At 29.0% G+C, this 16,163-nt stretch overlaps 2 protein-coding genes across 4 annotated transcripts; both read left to right on the top strand.

Moving 5' to 3' along the window:
• Positions 1-4,324: 4,324 nt before the first annotated feature.
• LOC109817019 (inositol-tetrakisphosphate 1-kinase 4) lies at positions 4,325-9,594 on the top strand. Of its 3 annotated transcripts, none has more exons than XM_020382225.3 (10): positions 4,325-4,736; positions 6,228-6,309; positions 6,516-6,548; positions 7,263-7,383; positions 7,673-7,771; positions 8,207-8,326; positions 8,442-8,618; positions 8,881-8,936; positions 9,026-9,114; positions 9,261-9,594. In XM_020382225.3, exons 1-10 carry the CDS (start codon positions 4,573-4,575, stop codon positions 9,283-9,285), a joined length of 966 nt encoding a protein of 321 aa, XP_020237814.2. In that variant the 5' UTR covers positions 4,325-4,572; the 3' UTR covers positions 9,286-9,594. The 3 variants fall into 3 exon arrangements, with proteins under 3 accessions (XP_020237814.2, XP_020237806.2, XP_020237822.1); XM_020382217.3 differs by having other exon boundaries at positions 4,329-4,736; positions 9,026-9,110; XM_020382233.3 differs by lacking the exon at positions 4,325-4,736 and adding an exon at positions 6,756-6,822 and having other exon boundaries at positions 6,222-6,309; positions 9,026-9,110.
• A 4,283-nt stretch (positions 9,595-13,877) lies between these two features.
• On the top strand, positions 13,878-14,821 carry LOC109813414 (agamous-like MADS-box protein AGL62). The gene has a single exon (XM_020377601.3). The coding sequence runs from the start codon at positions 13,950-13,952 to the stop codon at positions 14,586-14,588; it is 639 nt and encodes a 212-aa protein (XP_020233190.1). The 5' UTR covers positions 13,878-13,949; the 3' UTR covers positions 14,589-14,821.
• The last annotated feature ends 1,342 nt before the right edge of the window (positions 14,822-16,163 follow it).

Genomic DNA, 16,163 nt, shown 5'->3' with positions numbered 1-16,163 from the left:
TTTTACTTGGTTAATGATCTTAAATTTTAGTAGTTAAAAAGTATTTATGCTATAATAATCCTATTTAACTCAAATTAAATAGGTAACCTAATGTCTCTCTCTATATTTATTGTTACAAGAGATAAAAAGCAAAAAAGAAGAAGAAAAGGAAACTAAAACGCAGGAACGACTTACTCAATTTCCCATGATACCAGCTAAACAGCAAATCCCGCATGGCCGCATATACCTGGAGGGGTGTCCAAGAACGTCTAAATATTAATATCATAAGGACGCTTTTTTTTTTTTTTTTGCTATCTTTCTCTATTTCTAGAATTATGATGGTGAAATATTTATTCTCACGATTATTAAAAAATCACATAACAATAGTTTTAATTATGTTTTATTCTAAGAAAAATCACATTTTCATAATTAAGAAGTCCCATGATGGAGGGATGGGAATAAGAAAAGTTTTACATGACACTTGTCAATTCTATTTTATGTAAACTATTTTAAGTTTTAAAAAGAATATTCTTTGAAATATTAAAATCTAATAAAACATTTTTTTTTAGTATACATAAGAATAACCTTCCAATTTATGGTGTAAAAAAAACGAACAAACTTCTAACCTACAATATAAGTATTGTAGACATAATATTTTAAAATTTTATTTTCTCATAATTAATTTTAAAATTTTGAATACAAATATAAAAATTTTGACAAAATTTCACACAAACAAATAAGGTAATACATAGTTAATTATAAATTTACAATTCAATGATTATACCAATAAAAAAACTTAATTTTATATAAAATGACATGAATAATAAAAATTGCATATAACGATATATTGTTATTATAGTAATAATAATAACAATGAATTTTTTTTGAAAATATCACTTAAAGACAAAAGGCTTTTAAATAAACAAGAGAATATTATAATAAATTATTTAAGTCAAAATACATAAATTTTAATACATAATATATGTGTAAGATGTGATCCGAATGGTGATCATGTGAACCAAGGTAGCAAACGGCAGAGACGGAGGAGTGGTATCGTCAGCCATGAGAGAGGACCGCAAATAGAATTGGACGATCGCACGGTTGGGGGAGAATGCACGACCGTGGTGGCAGATGACGACACAAGGGTTTGGAACCGTAACCTGATACCATGTAAGATGTGATAAATCTCACCACAATTTGTGTGAGGCAATCAATATGATTTAAAGAAAAAGATTACAATGTAAAACAGGAAATTACATCATAATAATGAGAGAATAAATAATAGGATATTAGTCCTGATAACTAACTCTTAACAATATGAAATTAAAATTTCATAAATTCAATTAAAAAATTAGACTTATTAAGATTAAAATAATCTTAAAATTCAAATTATCTAGAATAAAAAAGATATATAAGAAATATATTTAAAATGATAATAAAAACATTGATTAATATTTATAATATAAAGATATATAAATATTAATGTATAGAAATAATTTATTAATATTTATAATATAAAGATATATAAATTTAAATTTAATGTATTGATTCACTATGATCACTACACTTATGGATCACAATTAGTAGTAGTAAAACTATATCATACTTGAGGATTTATACTCGAAATACCTAGATATGCATGTTATAATATATATACAAATATAAACAACTAAAAATAACTCTAATTATATAGAGTATATGTATAATCATCTAATATAAAATCTCAAGGGTTGGTCGAATGCAACTATATATACCATCTAAAGGTAGCATTTGACTACATTGCCAACAAAATGGTCCACAACAGCTCCACAAGCCCAAGTCCTACTAACCATGCTTTGCTAACATGAAAAATATGACCACTGCAGTCCAAATCACATGAAAAATATGTAAAAGTAAGTTAGATTTCAAATGAATACAAGTATAGAGAGAGAATATTTATGCTTCCATCAACACTTACATGTAAACCATTTATAAACACATCATGACATATAACAATCACCAAATCAACCTATTTGAAAGAAATACACAAAGTAATAGGGATTTTCCAAATACACTTGAGCAGTCTAAGTAGCTTAATCCTATTGAATCAACACTGATCGCTTTCATGCCATACGTGTTTTTTGGGTCCTTAACTAAAATAAGATATCAATCCCTACTTCTTATTTCTTAGGTGTTTCCATTTACACTATGAAAAGATAGTTTCATTGTCAAGAGTAATATAATTGGGTATAGACATACCATGATTTTGATATGCATTACCAAATTATATATGTAGTTAGCCTACTAACTATCATTAAGGAACCACACAACCTTTATAGCAATTAGTTAAGGGTTGTAGCTCTTAACCTCGTGCTTTATTTTACACTAAGGACTTAGAGGAGAATCAACAAAATTCACTCTAAGAGTTTTACACCTACTCAAGGAGGATTTTTTTAACAATTGGCTTCCTAGAGTGTCATAACAAGATTCCTTATATGGAATCTTCAACTTTCAAAACAATATATTCTCCTCTGGTCCTAAGTCAATCAACATACTTTATTGCCTACAATATTCTCGGCATCATACCTTAACATAAATCATTTATATACGTTACCCCATATCAATGTATATAGAGATCAAGTCATACCAACATACTTAGCATACCAAATGCTTATCAAGAGTTCAACCATACAAGAATAACACCCCAATATCATACATAACACATAAAATGTTTATCACCAATTTCAACTATGCAAGTATAGCATACATGTTTATCATTATCACCATACATCATACAACATGAAATAGGCACAAGTATTTTATTCATGTTCATTGATTTCATCCATCATACAACATGTGTCAACATACAATTTATCAAAATTAACTATTGTATAACGACAACTTCCACATAAAAATATCACACAAAAACTTATACTACTCTTATTAGGCTCATTCTTATCTCATATGAAAGAGAATAAAATCATCTATAACTCTTATGAAGACCTTAAGTTTTATTTCCATCATATACTATACTAAAAATTATAAAAATTGCACCATTTTAGACTAATGTTGACAACTTTACCTTTACTTACCGAAAATGTCATAACTTGAGTTCTTGACCTCATTTTTAGGTGATTCCAAAGTTATTGGAAAGTTAATATCTAAGGCTACAACTTTTATGAAGATCTCAATAGCTATTTCAATTCATATAGGGACTCTTAAGTCAATCACAGTCATGACAATTTCATCATGCCCATGAAAGACTTTGTTCTTATACATATATTAATTTGAACTAATTATTAAGGTTACTAATATTTATATTATTATGGATAATAAATAGAAAATATACTTAAATATTATCATGAGATCCCTAGTATCTAGATTTAAAAATATTTATGGGAATAGACATTTAATTTCATTCACGTCACACACAAATAAATCACACAACTATATGAGATTCATACAAATTATTAATAAATACACTATAAGATAATTAATTCATCATTGCTAACAATTTAAAATATGCAATATGCTTATGAAATGCATATTTTGACTCAAAATATGTTTCAAAATCATTTTAACTTAGTACTTTATAGATATTTTTTCCTTTTGAGTATTTAATAAAACTAAAGCTTAACATTATTATATTCAATGATTCGATAATGTTTAACTAAATACAAACAAGTAGATGTTAGTCATAGTATTAGTACACCCAATAATATTAGTTTAACACTATATTTGTATGATGATAATTATAAACGAGATGAACATATATATATATATAATTATAAATTGTAAAAATATGTTTGCAGAATTTATTTTTTTAGTACAGACATTGCAGAATATAAATTATTAGAGTAAATTTATAATTATAATTATTATGCATATAATCTTTGATTGAATATCAATATAAAAAATATTTAAATTGTAAGCACATATTAATTAAATTTTAAAAAAATGTCAATCCAATTATTTTCGTGTTACGTAAAACTGTTTTCAACAACTTATAATCTACGTATTTTATTAAGAGCATCTAGATTTTATGTTAATTCATATACTTTTAGTTATGCACATAATTATATCAATCTTATTATAATTAATGAGATGAAATAATGATTTTGAAAAGTTAACCTTTGACATACGAGTAAAAAAATGATTTAAAATAAATAGGAATATAGAATTAAGATATAGTTAATCCGAATAGTTAAGACTTAAGATTAGGTTATATGTTAGCGTAAAAGAATTTATTATGAATAATTAGGAAATATTGGCTTGACTTGCAGTGAGGAGGTGGCAATTGGCAAAGCAACAAATGAAGAAGTAAATAAAGCTGACAGACAAAAAAGGGTAAAAATGAGAAAAGGATAAGAGCAGAGTTTGATTTCAACAACCTTGGCTTGGCTTGGCACCATCACACCACTCTATTCTATTCTTATAAATTCTTCTCATTCCACTCATTTCTTCCTTCATAATTACACCCAAACCCAATCCTCTTCTTCTGCAAACTCAATATTCCTCTTCCCACATTTCTCTCTTCCCCTCTTGCGCGATTCGCAAATTCCGTTTCCAAATTTCAAACAGACAAGGCCTAAAGATTTGATCTTTGAATCCACCATGAGGCTCAACGGGGAAATCTCAAGCGGAGAAGAAGAACCAGAAGACGAGAAACAAGCGCCAACCACCACCACCTCTTCGCCGCACAAAGTGGTCGTTGGCTACGCCTTAACGTCCAAGAAAAAAAAGAGCTTTATGCAGCCAACTTTCACCGCCCTTGCACGGTATTCACCTGCATGCGTATTCATTCTTCTTTTCCATTTCCTCAAGAAAAATAACTTTTTTAAAAAAAAAATTTTGTTTCATTTTTTTTTTTTGTTTTTATCTTTTTACTTCTTTCGTGTTTGGCGTTAAAGCGGCTTTTGGTTGCGGTGGTGGGGTTCACAGCCACACGTCGTGTCTTTGTCTGTGTAGTATGTAATGGTGGAGCAATTTTTGCACCATGCCTAATGGCTATCACTTTCGTCACTCGAACCCGGGCAACTATGTTTTTTTCTTCTTCTTTATTTCTTTCTTTTTTTTGGTTATTTCTAAATTCATTTTAAACTTGCCAATTTTGTTTATACGTATCTCATATTTCATGGTCTTTTCTCAATTCTATTTTAAATGAGAATATTCCAACATTTATGCCCTACTTTCCTTTGGATTTGTCCACATGGACAACCCCAAGGTCAAATCTTCCTACTGGTTTTGTATTCTTAATTTAAATTAATTCACATTGCTTGATTCTCTGGAATGTTAAATTTACATTATTGTCCACAAATGTTCTAATCTGTTGTCTGTTCACTGAAAAGACTGCTGCCAACTGGGTAACTGAATTACAAGAAATATAGTTTGTGTATATTATTCAATACCCGAGTTCTGTAAAATTTAAACACTAAAAATATATTTTAATGATTATTATTTTCATATATTTTAAAAGAGTGTTAATCTTGTCATATATCAGTGAAGTACTAACTAATTAGTGGATGATCTTCTTGATAAAATAATCCTGTAAAAATTTATGTAATGGTGTAAGAGTAATTTTGGCTTACACCTGTATAAACAGATCATTTCTCATAATAGAAAGTTTCTATCATGCAGATTTTTTTAAGAAGTTTACATTGATGTAATATTATTGATCAATCATTGATTTACTTTTAAGATTAGCCTGATAAATACTTTCTGAATATCTGAAAATGAAATCAATTTGATTATATTCTATTTTTTGTTCAATTTTCGCAAGGTTTTTCCCAAAATAGGTAGTTATAATCCAATGATTCGGTCAATAAAAATCCCACATTCCATATAAACCTATTTAATGGTTCAATATTGTTAGTCTCTATACTGGTGTAAACTAGTCTATCCTTATTATATATGGGCGATGTGTCAATAGTGTTTTTGAATTGGCTTCATGGTGAGAAACAGATAATTATTTTTTCATGGTGAAGGCAAAGCAGCAAATAGTTGTTTCTTCTTTTTCATGGTGTCATACCATGATTTTGGGGAGTAGAATTACTTCTTGGGTTTATCCTAACTCACTATAAGTGAGATTTTAAGGGTGTGATTGGAGTTTATCTTGACCATTTAATCTTGCTTGGATATGTATGGTGCATGTATTATTAGTATGTAACATATTTTGCTGGCAGTATATCTGAAAAAAACCTGGTCGTCAACTCTTTTGCTACTATCTTAGCACTTTCAATAGTGATGTGTAAAAATTATGTATAATGCAGGAACAAGGGAATATACTTTGTTGCTGTTGATGTAAACAAGCCACTTCCAGAACAAGGTCCTTTTGATATCATCTTGCATAAGGTCCGTGGCATTTCTTTCAGCCTTTTATCATTATTGATGTTCAAAGTTCTACATACGCGACTTTCTTTTTATTTTTGAGATTTCATTTATGGTTTTGCTGAATTTGTGTTTCAATAACAGGCTATTGGCTTTTTAAGATGCACTTCTGTTTCCCTCTTCTCTATATTATATATTATCTGACTGTATTGTTTTTTTTTAATTTCCAGTTGTCAGGGGAGGAATGGAGTGAAATTATTGAGGTTTGTGAACTCCAACACTACTCTCACATTGTGATAGCAATCTTTCATTGCTTTATTATTTTTTGACATGCATTCATGGCATTGCTGATTGCATGAAAATCGTTAGTATCATTAGTCTGGAAATTAAGCATGAAATGGCGGTGATGGACTGGACCACCAAATCTTCTGGATTCTTTAAAGCTTATTATTGTCTGACATAATTTGCAGAGTTCATGCTCTCCTCATCATGAATCATGATCAGATAGTTGAAATCGGTCCCCAAGTTTTCAAACAAGTGAGGATTTACTTTTGTGATTAATCTGAATAATTTGGTTAGGTATGGCTGGAGTTTGTTGGCCAAAGAACAAATTATTATTTTTCTCTATTATTTGGTTCTCTGTTTCTCAAATGTTGTATTTTAATACTTTTGATAGTGACTATTACAGTAGTATGGCATGGAAGTCAATTTTCTTCTAGTTAAGAAGCCAATTATTCTACACACCAAATGCATCCATTTCATATAAAAGTTTTATCTTTTGTTTCTTTTGTCTCCTAAAAAGGTTTGCACGCCAGTTTAATGAGATGATAAATTACTATATTGGTCTTTTTCTGCTACCAGTTCATAGCTAAGTGATGATATGTAATTGGTGATTAATTCATTTTCTAAATAGTCTTTAAACTTTGTATTTTGATGGGGCTAATTGGACCTTTATTTTCCCCTTTTTAATTCTGAAGGATTATAGGCAAAAACATCCAGAGGTAACTGTCCTTGATCCTCCCGATGCAATCCAACATTTACACAATCGCCAATCCATGCTGCAAGATGTGGCGGATCTGAACTTATCTGACTGTCATGGTAACTTGTTTACTTCAATTTACTAGAATATCACAATTAAACTGTCATCCGAAAGTTTCAGGATAGTACATGAATCTTTAATGAGAAGTGCTAGAATTATCAGCAATGCAGCATACGTCTTGCTCTTGTATTGACGTACTACTTTTTAGTTTTTATTTTTTATTTTTTTATTTTTGGAGTGTAAGAAGTTTTTGTCTTTTCAACTTGAATCTGTATTTCATGTATTGTAAACTAGGTTTCTGCGATACTAGTATCCATGTTTATGTATTAACTACAGTTGCCTTTTCAGGCAAGGTTGGCATTCCACGTCAGCTAGTTATCACAAAAGATAAAGACCCCTCTACTATCCCTTATGAAGTCACTAAAGCAGGGATGAAGTTGCCATTAGGTATGTATATGTGTTTAATGTTCTTTTCCTGGTCATTATTCTTGGGATGGATCTGGTTATAACTTACTTTTTTAAACATGTGGTTGACATGCATTCAGTCAACCGCTGCATTGATGAATGATGGGTGTTGAATGAAAATGATTTGGAATATTTGAATGGACTTTAAAGAACTTGTTTGTATCTATTGGATATTCTGTTTTAGTGTTATTTTTACAAACTGAAGATTGTATGTGTTTGTTTCTACGTTCCATTCAACTGAATGTCAATTCATCCTCCCTCTTGCTTCTATGTTTTTGCTTTGGAAAGTGGAAAAACTCCGTTGAATGGTTTTGAAATGATAAAACAAACACACCTTGTATATAGTTAGTTGACTAATGGTTGTCATCTCTCATGTGTATCTTAAAAATGTTACAATTTTTTCCCCGTATTTTTCAGTTGCAAAACCACTAGTTGTGGATGGCAGTGCCAAGTCACACGAACTATTTCTTGCTTACGACGAGTTCTCTCTCTCAGAGCTTGAACCTCCACTGGTTCTACAAGAGTTTGTCAATCATGGTTTGTGAACTGACCTACACACCATGATTTTTTTGTTTTCAATTTACATTGTTATCTAATCTCTTAGTTTCCCTTTTTTTCAATTTCTATTTTGGGTTGGGGTTTGACAATACAGGTGGTCTTCTCTTTAAGATTTATATTGTCGGGGAAGCCATAAAGGTTGTGAGGCGTTTTTCTCTTCCTAATATCAGTAAGCGTGAGCTATCAAAAGTTGCTGGTGTATTCCGTTTCCCAAGAGTTTCATGTGCAGCAGCTTCTGCGGATGATGCTGATCTAGATCCTAATATTGCTGGTGAGACTTAGGAAACTCCCCTTTGTCCACAACCACCAAAAGATGGAACATTTTCTCAAAAGGAATACTATTGTTTTTTCTTGTAATTTTTTGGCTAATGTCAAAGGTGTGATTAGTTGTGTCTATTGTTTTATCTTTTCTGTCCCACATGGTTAGGATTTAGGACCCCCGTTAAGGTTTTACAAAAGGCCTTCTGAATGTTTGAGACCATTAAGTCATATATACTGGCTCATTCATTTCTACTGTGACACTTTTGTTACAGAACATCCACCATGGCCATTGTTGGAGAGGCTTGCAAGGGAGCTCCGTCATAGATTGGTATTATATCATTTCTTTTTTACTTCCTTTCGCAGTCATTTTTCATTTTCTGATGATATACTAAAACTAAATTGCACCACCGTCTCTAGGGACTCCGCTTGTTCAACATAGATATGATTCGGGAATATGGAACAAAGGATGTGTTTTATGTCATCGACATCAACTACTTTCCTGGCAAGTATAACTCTTTGCATTTAAGCACGTCCCATTAGTCTATGATTGTGTTAGTGCTTAAATATGACATGTTTGTCTGTGTTATTTTTAAATGACATGTTAATGATTGGATTACATGAAATCTAAACCTCTACGGTTTACTCACTGCAGGGTATGGGAAAATGCCAGAATATGAGCACGTATTTACAGATTTTCTACTTAGCCTAGTGCAGAGCAAGTGTAAGAAGAAACATACTACCTAAATTAGACCAAGTTAGTAGACCCATTGAGCAGGGTATTTTAGCTGGTTGGCTTTCTAAAAAATTTATGCAAACTGCTATGGAATGCAATGAAGCCACCAAATGTTGGAAAAGGTTGAAAATATGGCTGTGTCTTGATCTCTCTTAATAATGAGCGAAAATGTCTTTATTTAAGTTTTGTATGTTTATCCAAATTAATGCATTTTTTTGCTGATTCTAAATAACTACTGAGATTTAAATTTAAATTGCGTTCGCGAATTTCCGAATATAGCTTAAATAGTCTCTTTTCAGATTTTTTCTTTATTTTATTTTACTGGGTAAAAGGATAAAGAGTTAATCACCTATACACTGTCGGTGTAAATTTTTTTACACTGACAACTAATTATATCTTTTAATTGTGTTAAGTCATATTAACACATTTATTTTTAATAGTGATATGACATAATTAAAAGATATAATTAGTTGTCAGTGTAAAAAAGCTTTACACTTAACTCAAAGATAAAATGTTCTTAAATTTGGACGTTATTAATAGAGTTAATTATCTATATACTGTCAGTGTAAAATTTTTTTTCACTGATAACTAATTATATCTCTTAATTGTGTCATGTCATTATTAAAAGTAAATGCATTTATAGTGATATGGCACAATTAAGGGCATCTCTAATGGAAGCAACTCATTTGAGTTGCTTCATGCATTGAAAAATGAAATAAGTGGTCTCTAGTGTGCTATGTCAACATTAAGTAATTCAAACACAAATTTACTCCAATGGTAAGAAATTTTAAGAAATTTAACTTTTAGAAATTTTTTTTAATCATTATGAACCAAATTTAATTTTTTATCAAAAAGGATAATTGCATTACAACGAAAGAAAATAAATTATGAGAAAAAATACACAATAAGTAGATATTAAAAATAAAATAAAGTAATAGTAAATACAGAAATATTATACGAAATTAATTTTCATCATTATTACCTCTGAAATGTTCCAAAATATATTCAATAAAATCTGCTTGAAATCTTATAAGGAACGGTTGCTTGAAGAAACAACTCTCTCTCTTCTTCAAGCAACTCATGTTATCACGTCAGAGTCCTCTAATGACAAGAAATCAAGGATTGAGTTGTTTCATGGGACAAACAACTCCCATTGAAATTGCTCTAAAAAATATAATTAGTTATTAGTGTAAAATTTTTTTATACTGACAGTGTATAAGTGATTAACTCTTAATGATATTAAGCAATCGGATAACTATACAAGCATGTGTTAGTAATCCAATTTCAGATTTCATATATTGCCACCACTGTTTTCACCCTTTAAACGTTATCTACATTGCTGAAAAGTAAAAGTGGTGTATTCTTAAATTAGACTTAGAGGCACTAAACAGTATCTCAATTTTTTGGGGAATTAAAATTGAATTTCAAAAATTAGAGACAAAAAACAATTTACCCGTGATAAAATGAATGTTAATTGTTTGTGTAACATTCCCCCCTATTTTTTTTCGCTGGAACGCAAACTATACATATATAATTTGGATCTTGAAATTATAAAAAAGTCAATATATTCTCTAACATGACAGTAGTCAATTAAATTCCCCTTAAAATTTTGTAGTATGTGAAATTAACTACTGATTTTGAAAATTATATTATTTGAGTATGTGCAGTGAATAGATTAATATTTATTTTTTATAAATAAAATTTATAAGTATTGCTAAATTATAAATTATAATTAAATTTTAAATAAATAAATAAAGTATTGATATATATATATATATATATATATATATATATATATATATATATATATCGGAGTTAACTTTTTGGCTTCAATGTTTTTAATGCATAAAATGAGTGTCTTTTAACTTTTGTATTTGCAAAACATTTTTTTTTTGGTTTTCATTCTCTTGAAATTTAAAATCATTATTTTGGTTATTAATTTTAATTGTGTTATAAAATATTTTTCTTTCACCTCTGTCATCTCAAAATATGTAATTTTCATTTAAATACGATTTAGTTTTAGGGGTTCGGAAATTCTTAGATTCATTTAAAAAATTGAATTAGATTAAAAGTTAAAAAATATCTATAAATTCTTTTATCGAAATTTTTTTTTTAAAAATACTTTCGAGGCAAACTAATGGTTCATATATTTAATTTATAACAATAGATAAAATTGATATAATGTTTTTGTATACACATTTTGCTATGTTTTTTTTTTATCCTTTTTATCGAATTATTTTATATATATTTTTTTACTGGTATAGGACAATTTAGTAACTTTTATTTATTATATTAATTTAATAATTAATTATTATTAAGTTACTCCCTAACTCTCCCAATCGTCACTTCTAATATATACAATGTGGCTTTTCACCTCAATGGAACTATCAAAGTAAAAAATAAAGCATACTTTTTTATGCACAAAATTATAACTATCTTTACATTTAAATTTAAATAAAATATATAAAGAGATATGAAGTGTAACAACCTGTCAATAGTCTCTACACTATACAACATAATTACTAGTAACAAAAAATCATCTAATGACTCAAGATTGTATCTTTATCCTTATTATAATAAAAAGAAAGAAGTCTGTGATTCTTTTTTTCTCGCTCAAAATAAGTGTACTTATGTAATTTTATCTTATCATAATTATTTTGAATTTTATTTTTTTATTTTAATAAATTCTGAACATAAGAAAAATCCTTCCTCTTTCTCTTTGCTTTATATAAAAGAAAATTTTTTTCTCTTCCTCTCTACTTCATACGTTTTTCATCAAATTGCTTGCATTTTGTCTTCCACTCAGAGAAACAATTATGAATATCTATTTCCTATGTATTAGTTGCAGCTTTTCAATGCCAATTGATTTCAACTATCCTATAATTTTTTTAAAGCATTTTTCTTTTCAAAATTTCATTCTGATTGTCTAGTTTCATCATACTCCCTATTTCTAAAAATACTCTCTCCATATATACATTGTCCACTTTATGATTTGGGTACTTTTGTACTTCTAATATGAGGATTCACAGTTTCTCTATCAATCATTGGAAAATCATTTTTAGGTAAGCTTGTATAAAGTTTTAATTTTAAAGGTTTGTTATTTTAATGTTGATGTATAGTGAACACATTATTAAAAGTTTTATCATTTTTACTTTCATCTTCTTTTTAAAGGACATGACTAAGAGATTTACATTACTAAAGGACATTGTAGCAGGGATAATTGACTGGAAGATAAGAGTTCGTATAATAAGATTATATAGACTGTCAGAGTTTAAGAATTCATTGCAAACAAATTTCTTGGAGATGATTTTGGTGGATGAAGAGTTTTTTTTTCTTCCATAAATTATAACATTTATAAATTTCATTGTTGGATAGTGTAGTTTTTGTTTTTACTTATGTTTGAAATTTTAATCTTCACAAAAAAAAATGATTAGTGAAGATATTATTAAATTTTTTATCCTTTTTACTTTTCATCTTCATTTTAAAGGACATGATTTAGAGGTTTACATTACTAAAAGACATTGCGACGAGAGAATTGACTGAAAGATAAGAGTTCGTATAATAAGATTGTGGAGGCTGTCAGAGTTTAAGAATCCATTACCCATTGCAAACAAATTTCTTGGAGATAATTTTGGTAGATGAAGAGATTTTTTTTTTATTTTTTTATTTTTTTAAAATTATTTTTATTTATATAAATTATAATATGTTATTTATAAGATTTTGTGTGATGTTAACGTATTTTGACTTTCTATATATATATATATAGATATATTAAAAAAATTGTTCACATGATTTTAAGATTTTTGTTGTTGGAATAACTAATATTTTCTTTTTATATCCGACACATTTTCTTTAAATGTTGTATTCTTTTTATTGATGAAATATTAATTAATCGTATCACATTCGATTTACTATATTACGAATACCTTTTTAACTAATTCTTGTTTTTTGAAACTTTTTTTTCCAAAATAATAAAAAAGACATTCTTTCAATAAGTAAACATTTATATAGGAGAAGAACAAGAAGTTTTAGTTTTTATGAGAAAACTTATACGAACAAATTAAATATAAAATAGTTATATATATTGGTGAGAAAATTTTAATTTGTTTCACTTTCAATTTTTTATGTACGTCTTTATTCTAAAATTTATCTATTTTATGTTTTTTTTAATGTGTGTAGAGGTTAAATGTATCTTTTATTACAGATTATTATTCTTGAACAATGTAGGACCATTGTAAAGAAAAAAATTGACTCTATAAATATTTAATGAAATTGCAAACCGAAAGTTCAAATTCAAATCACTGGTTAAACTGAAATAATTTTAAGCCAGAAAATTCACTAGTTTGGTTGGTATAGCTAAAACTAAAATTAATATTATTAATGAGAGTTGGAAAATATCAAGTTATGCAAATGGGATTTCCAGAATCTTTGAATCCAGAAAGCACATGAATGCAAGGAAAATGGTGGTACATGTTTGAGTGTCAACAGATAACAGTGGCGCATTGATTGACTCAAAGTGTGCTATAAATTGAGTCCTTCACTGTGCCACTTTTATAGGTGGTTTATGTTATAACATTGTCCATAGGCTAATTGAGTTGTTATTGAAGCATGTCAAATTCAAAGACAAAAAAAAGTGGTGGGCGGCAAAAGATGGAGATGAAGAAAATGAGCAATGAGACGAACCTCCAAGTGACATTTTCGAAGGGTCGCAGTGGGCTATTCAAGAAAGCGAGTGAACTTTGCATTCTGTGTGGCGCTGACGTGGCACTGATTGTGTTCTCTCCTGGGGAGAAGGTCTTCTCCTTCGGCCATCCGAACGTGGATGTGGTGATAGATCGGTATCTGGCGCCAGGCCCACTGCCAAACTCAAGCACCATGCACTTCATTGAGGCCCACCGCATTGCCAATGTGCGTGGCGAGGACTTGGCCCATTTGAAGAAAGCCATACGGGCCCAACTTTGGTGGGCCTCCCCGATTGAGGAGATGACTAGGGCCCAATTGGAGCAGTACAAGGTAGCGTTGGAGGAGCTCAAGAAGCGCGTAGCATGCCTTGTTGATAGGGCTATGCTTCAGAGTATTCCAAACCCTACTCATCAGCTTTTCCTTTTTCCAGGGGCTTCTTCCTTTCCCAATCCCAACCTTGTGCATCAACCACCCATGCTTCACAACTATACGAATCGCCACCATCGCTTCAATAACATGGGATTCCCAGGATATGGATATGGATCTACCGCTGCTTTCTTTTGATTCCTTCTAGCTATATCATCATCATGCCCTTTTATTTTTACAAAATTCATGTTTTTTCAATTTCAACATAGCACATGCTTAGCATGTATGTCACATGGTTAGGACTATTTAGGATTCCAATATTCCATTATCAAGAATGATTTTTGGATACTCTTAGGTGATCTAAGCTTTCAAAAAGAAAAAAACAAAATAGATAAATTATTGATATATATAATTAGTGACATGATGTTAAAAATAAAAAAGAGAAATGATTTTTTAATGAAGTGTTTGTAATTTGTGAATATCTAGATATAAACCTTTCCATTGTCTTGATCCATCATCTTCAACATCATGTATTATTAGAATATTTTACATTTTTCTTTATATATATTTGCTCTTTTTTTTTTTTTTTTTTTTGTGTGCTATAAAATATATATCTTTTTAACTAGTGTATAAATCTTTTACTTCTCGATTTTTTTACATCATCCTTCGCGTACCTTTTTATATTTATCCATATTTTAACTTTCACATTTTTTTTTATAAATAATGGTTTTTTTTTTACCATATAATAAGAGAATATAATGCAACACAATAAAATGGTGGATAGGCAACCTGTTTGTCCATGTCCTTTCATTGCTCGTTGCAAATAATATTCTTTTATTAATATTAACATTATTAATTATCATTTTTTTAATTAGGTTATGAATGATAATTAAAAACACATCAAATATTGTAGTTTATATATTGAAGTGAATCACTAAGAACTTAATTAAAATGTGTCAACTTGGGTTGATATGAGGAGTTAGGGACTCTTGTTACTTATAATCAAATAACCGAGATTTGAATTTAATTCTTGCACATGTAAAAAATTTAAGTTGAAAAGAGATATTCACTTATTCAATACCTATCAAATCTTAAAAAAAAATTAATTTACGCATTCAACGAGAAATATATACTCCTTGGTAATGACAATAAAAAATGTATTTAATTCATGTAAAATTTTTACATTATCAAATGACATTAAGCATACATGGTGAGTGTTATGGTGAAATTCTTAATCAATTACCAATATTCTTATGAATTTGGTCTTACCATACTCTAACCAACCTCCTCGTGACCACTCAACAAAGTCGTGCAAAGACCAACTTAGTATCTATTAGCGTTTGCAAGTGTCCATTATTGTTAACCCTCATCACTTGGGTGTTGCTTTGCAGAGTTAGGAATTCATTGATATGGTTGACATTCGCCATTCAAACAAACAAACCGTTAAATATGTAATAATTATTTTAAAAATCATATATAATGTGATTTTAAATTAATAGTCAAAGTAAAAAAAATGCACCGAAAATATATGACAATGAAACTCATTTATTAATCAAAACTATGTTTTTAATATATATATGCACATTTCTTATTTTGCACCTCAATAAAAAAACAACTTGTTTGTGATGTAACCCTTGACAATACAATATATGGTTAACAATAACACAACAAAATAAAGATGTAATTTGTGATTGATAATATTTTGTAAATATGATATTATATTTTTAATAATATTATTTGTTTTAAAATATATTATCAAATATATCTTAATTT

Source organism: Cajanus cajan, chromosome 7 (assembly GCF_000230855.2).
Source record: "Cajanus cajan strain Asha chromosome 7, NIPB_CcT2T_4, whole genome shotgun sequence".
In the NCBI taxonomy this organism is placed as follows: Eukaryota; Viridiplantae; Streptophyta; class Magnoliopsida; order Fabales; family Fabaceae; genus Cajanus; species Cajanus cajan.
Note: the sequence above shows the minus strand (reverse complement) of the source record. Positions and strands in the feature narration are given on the sequence as shown.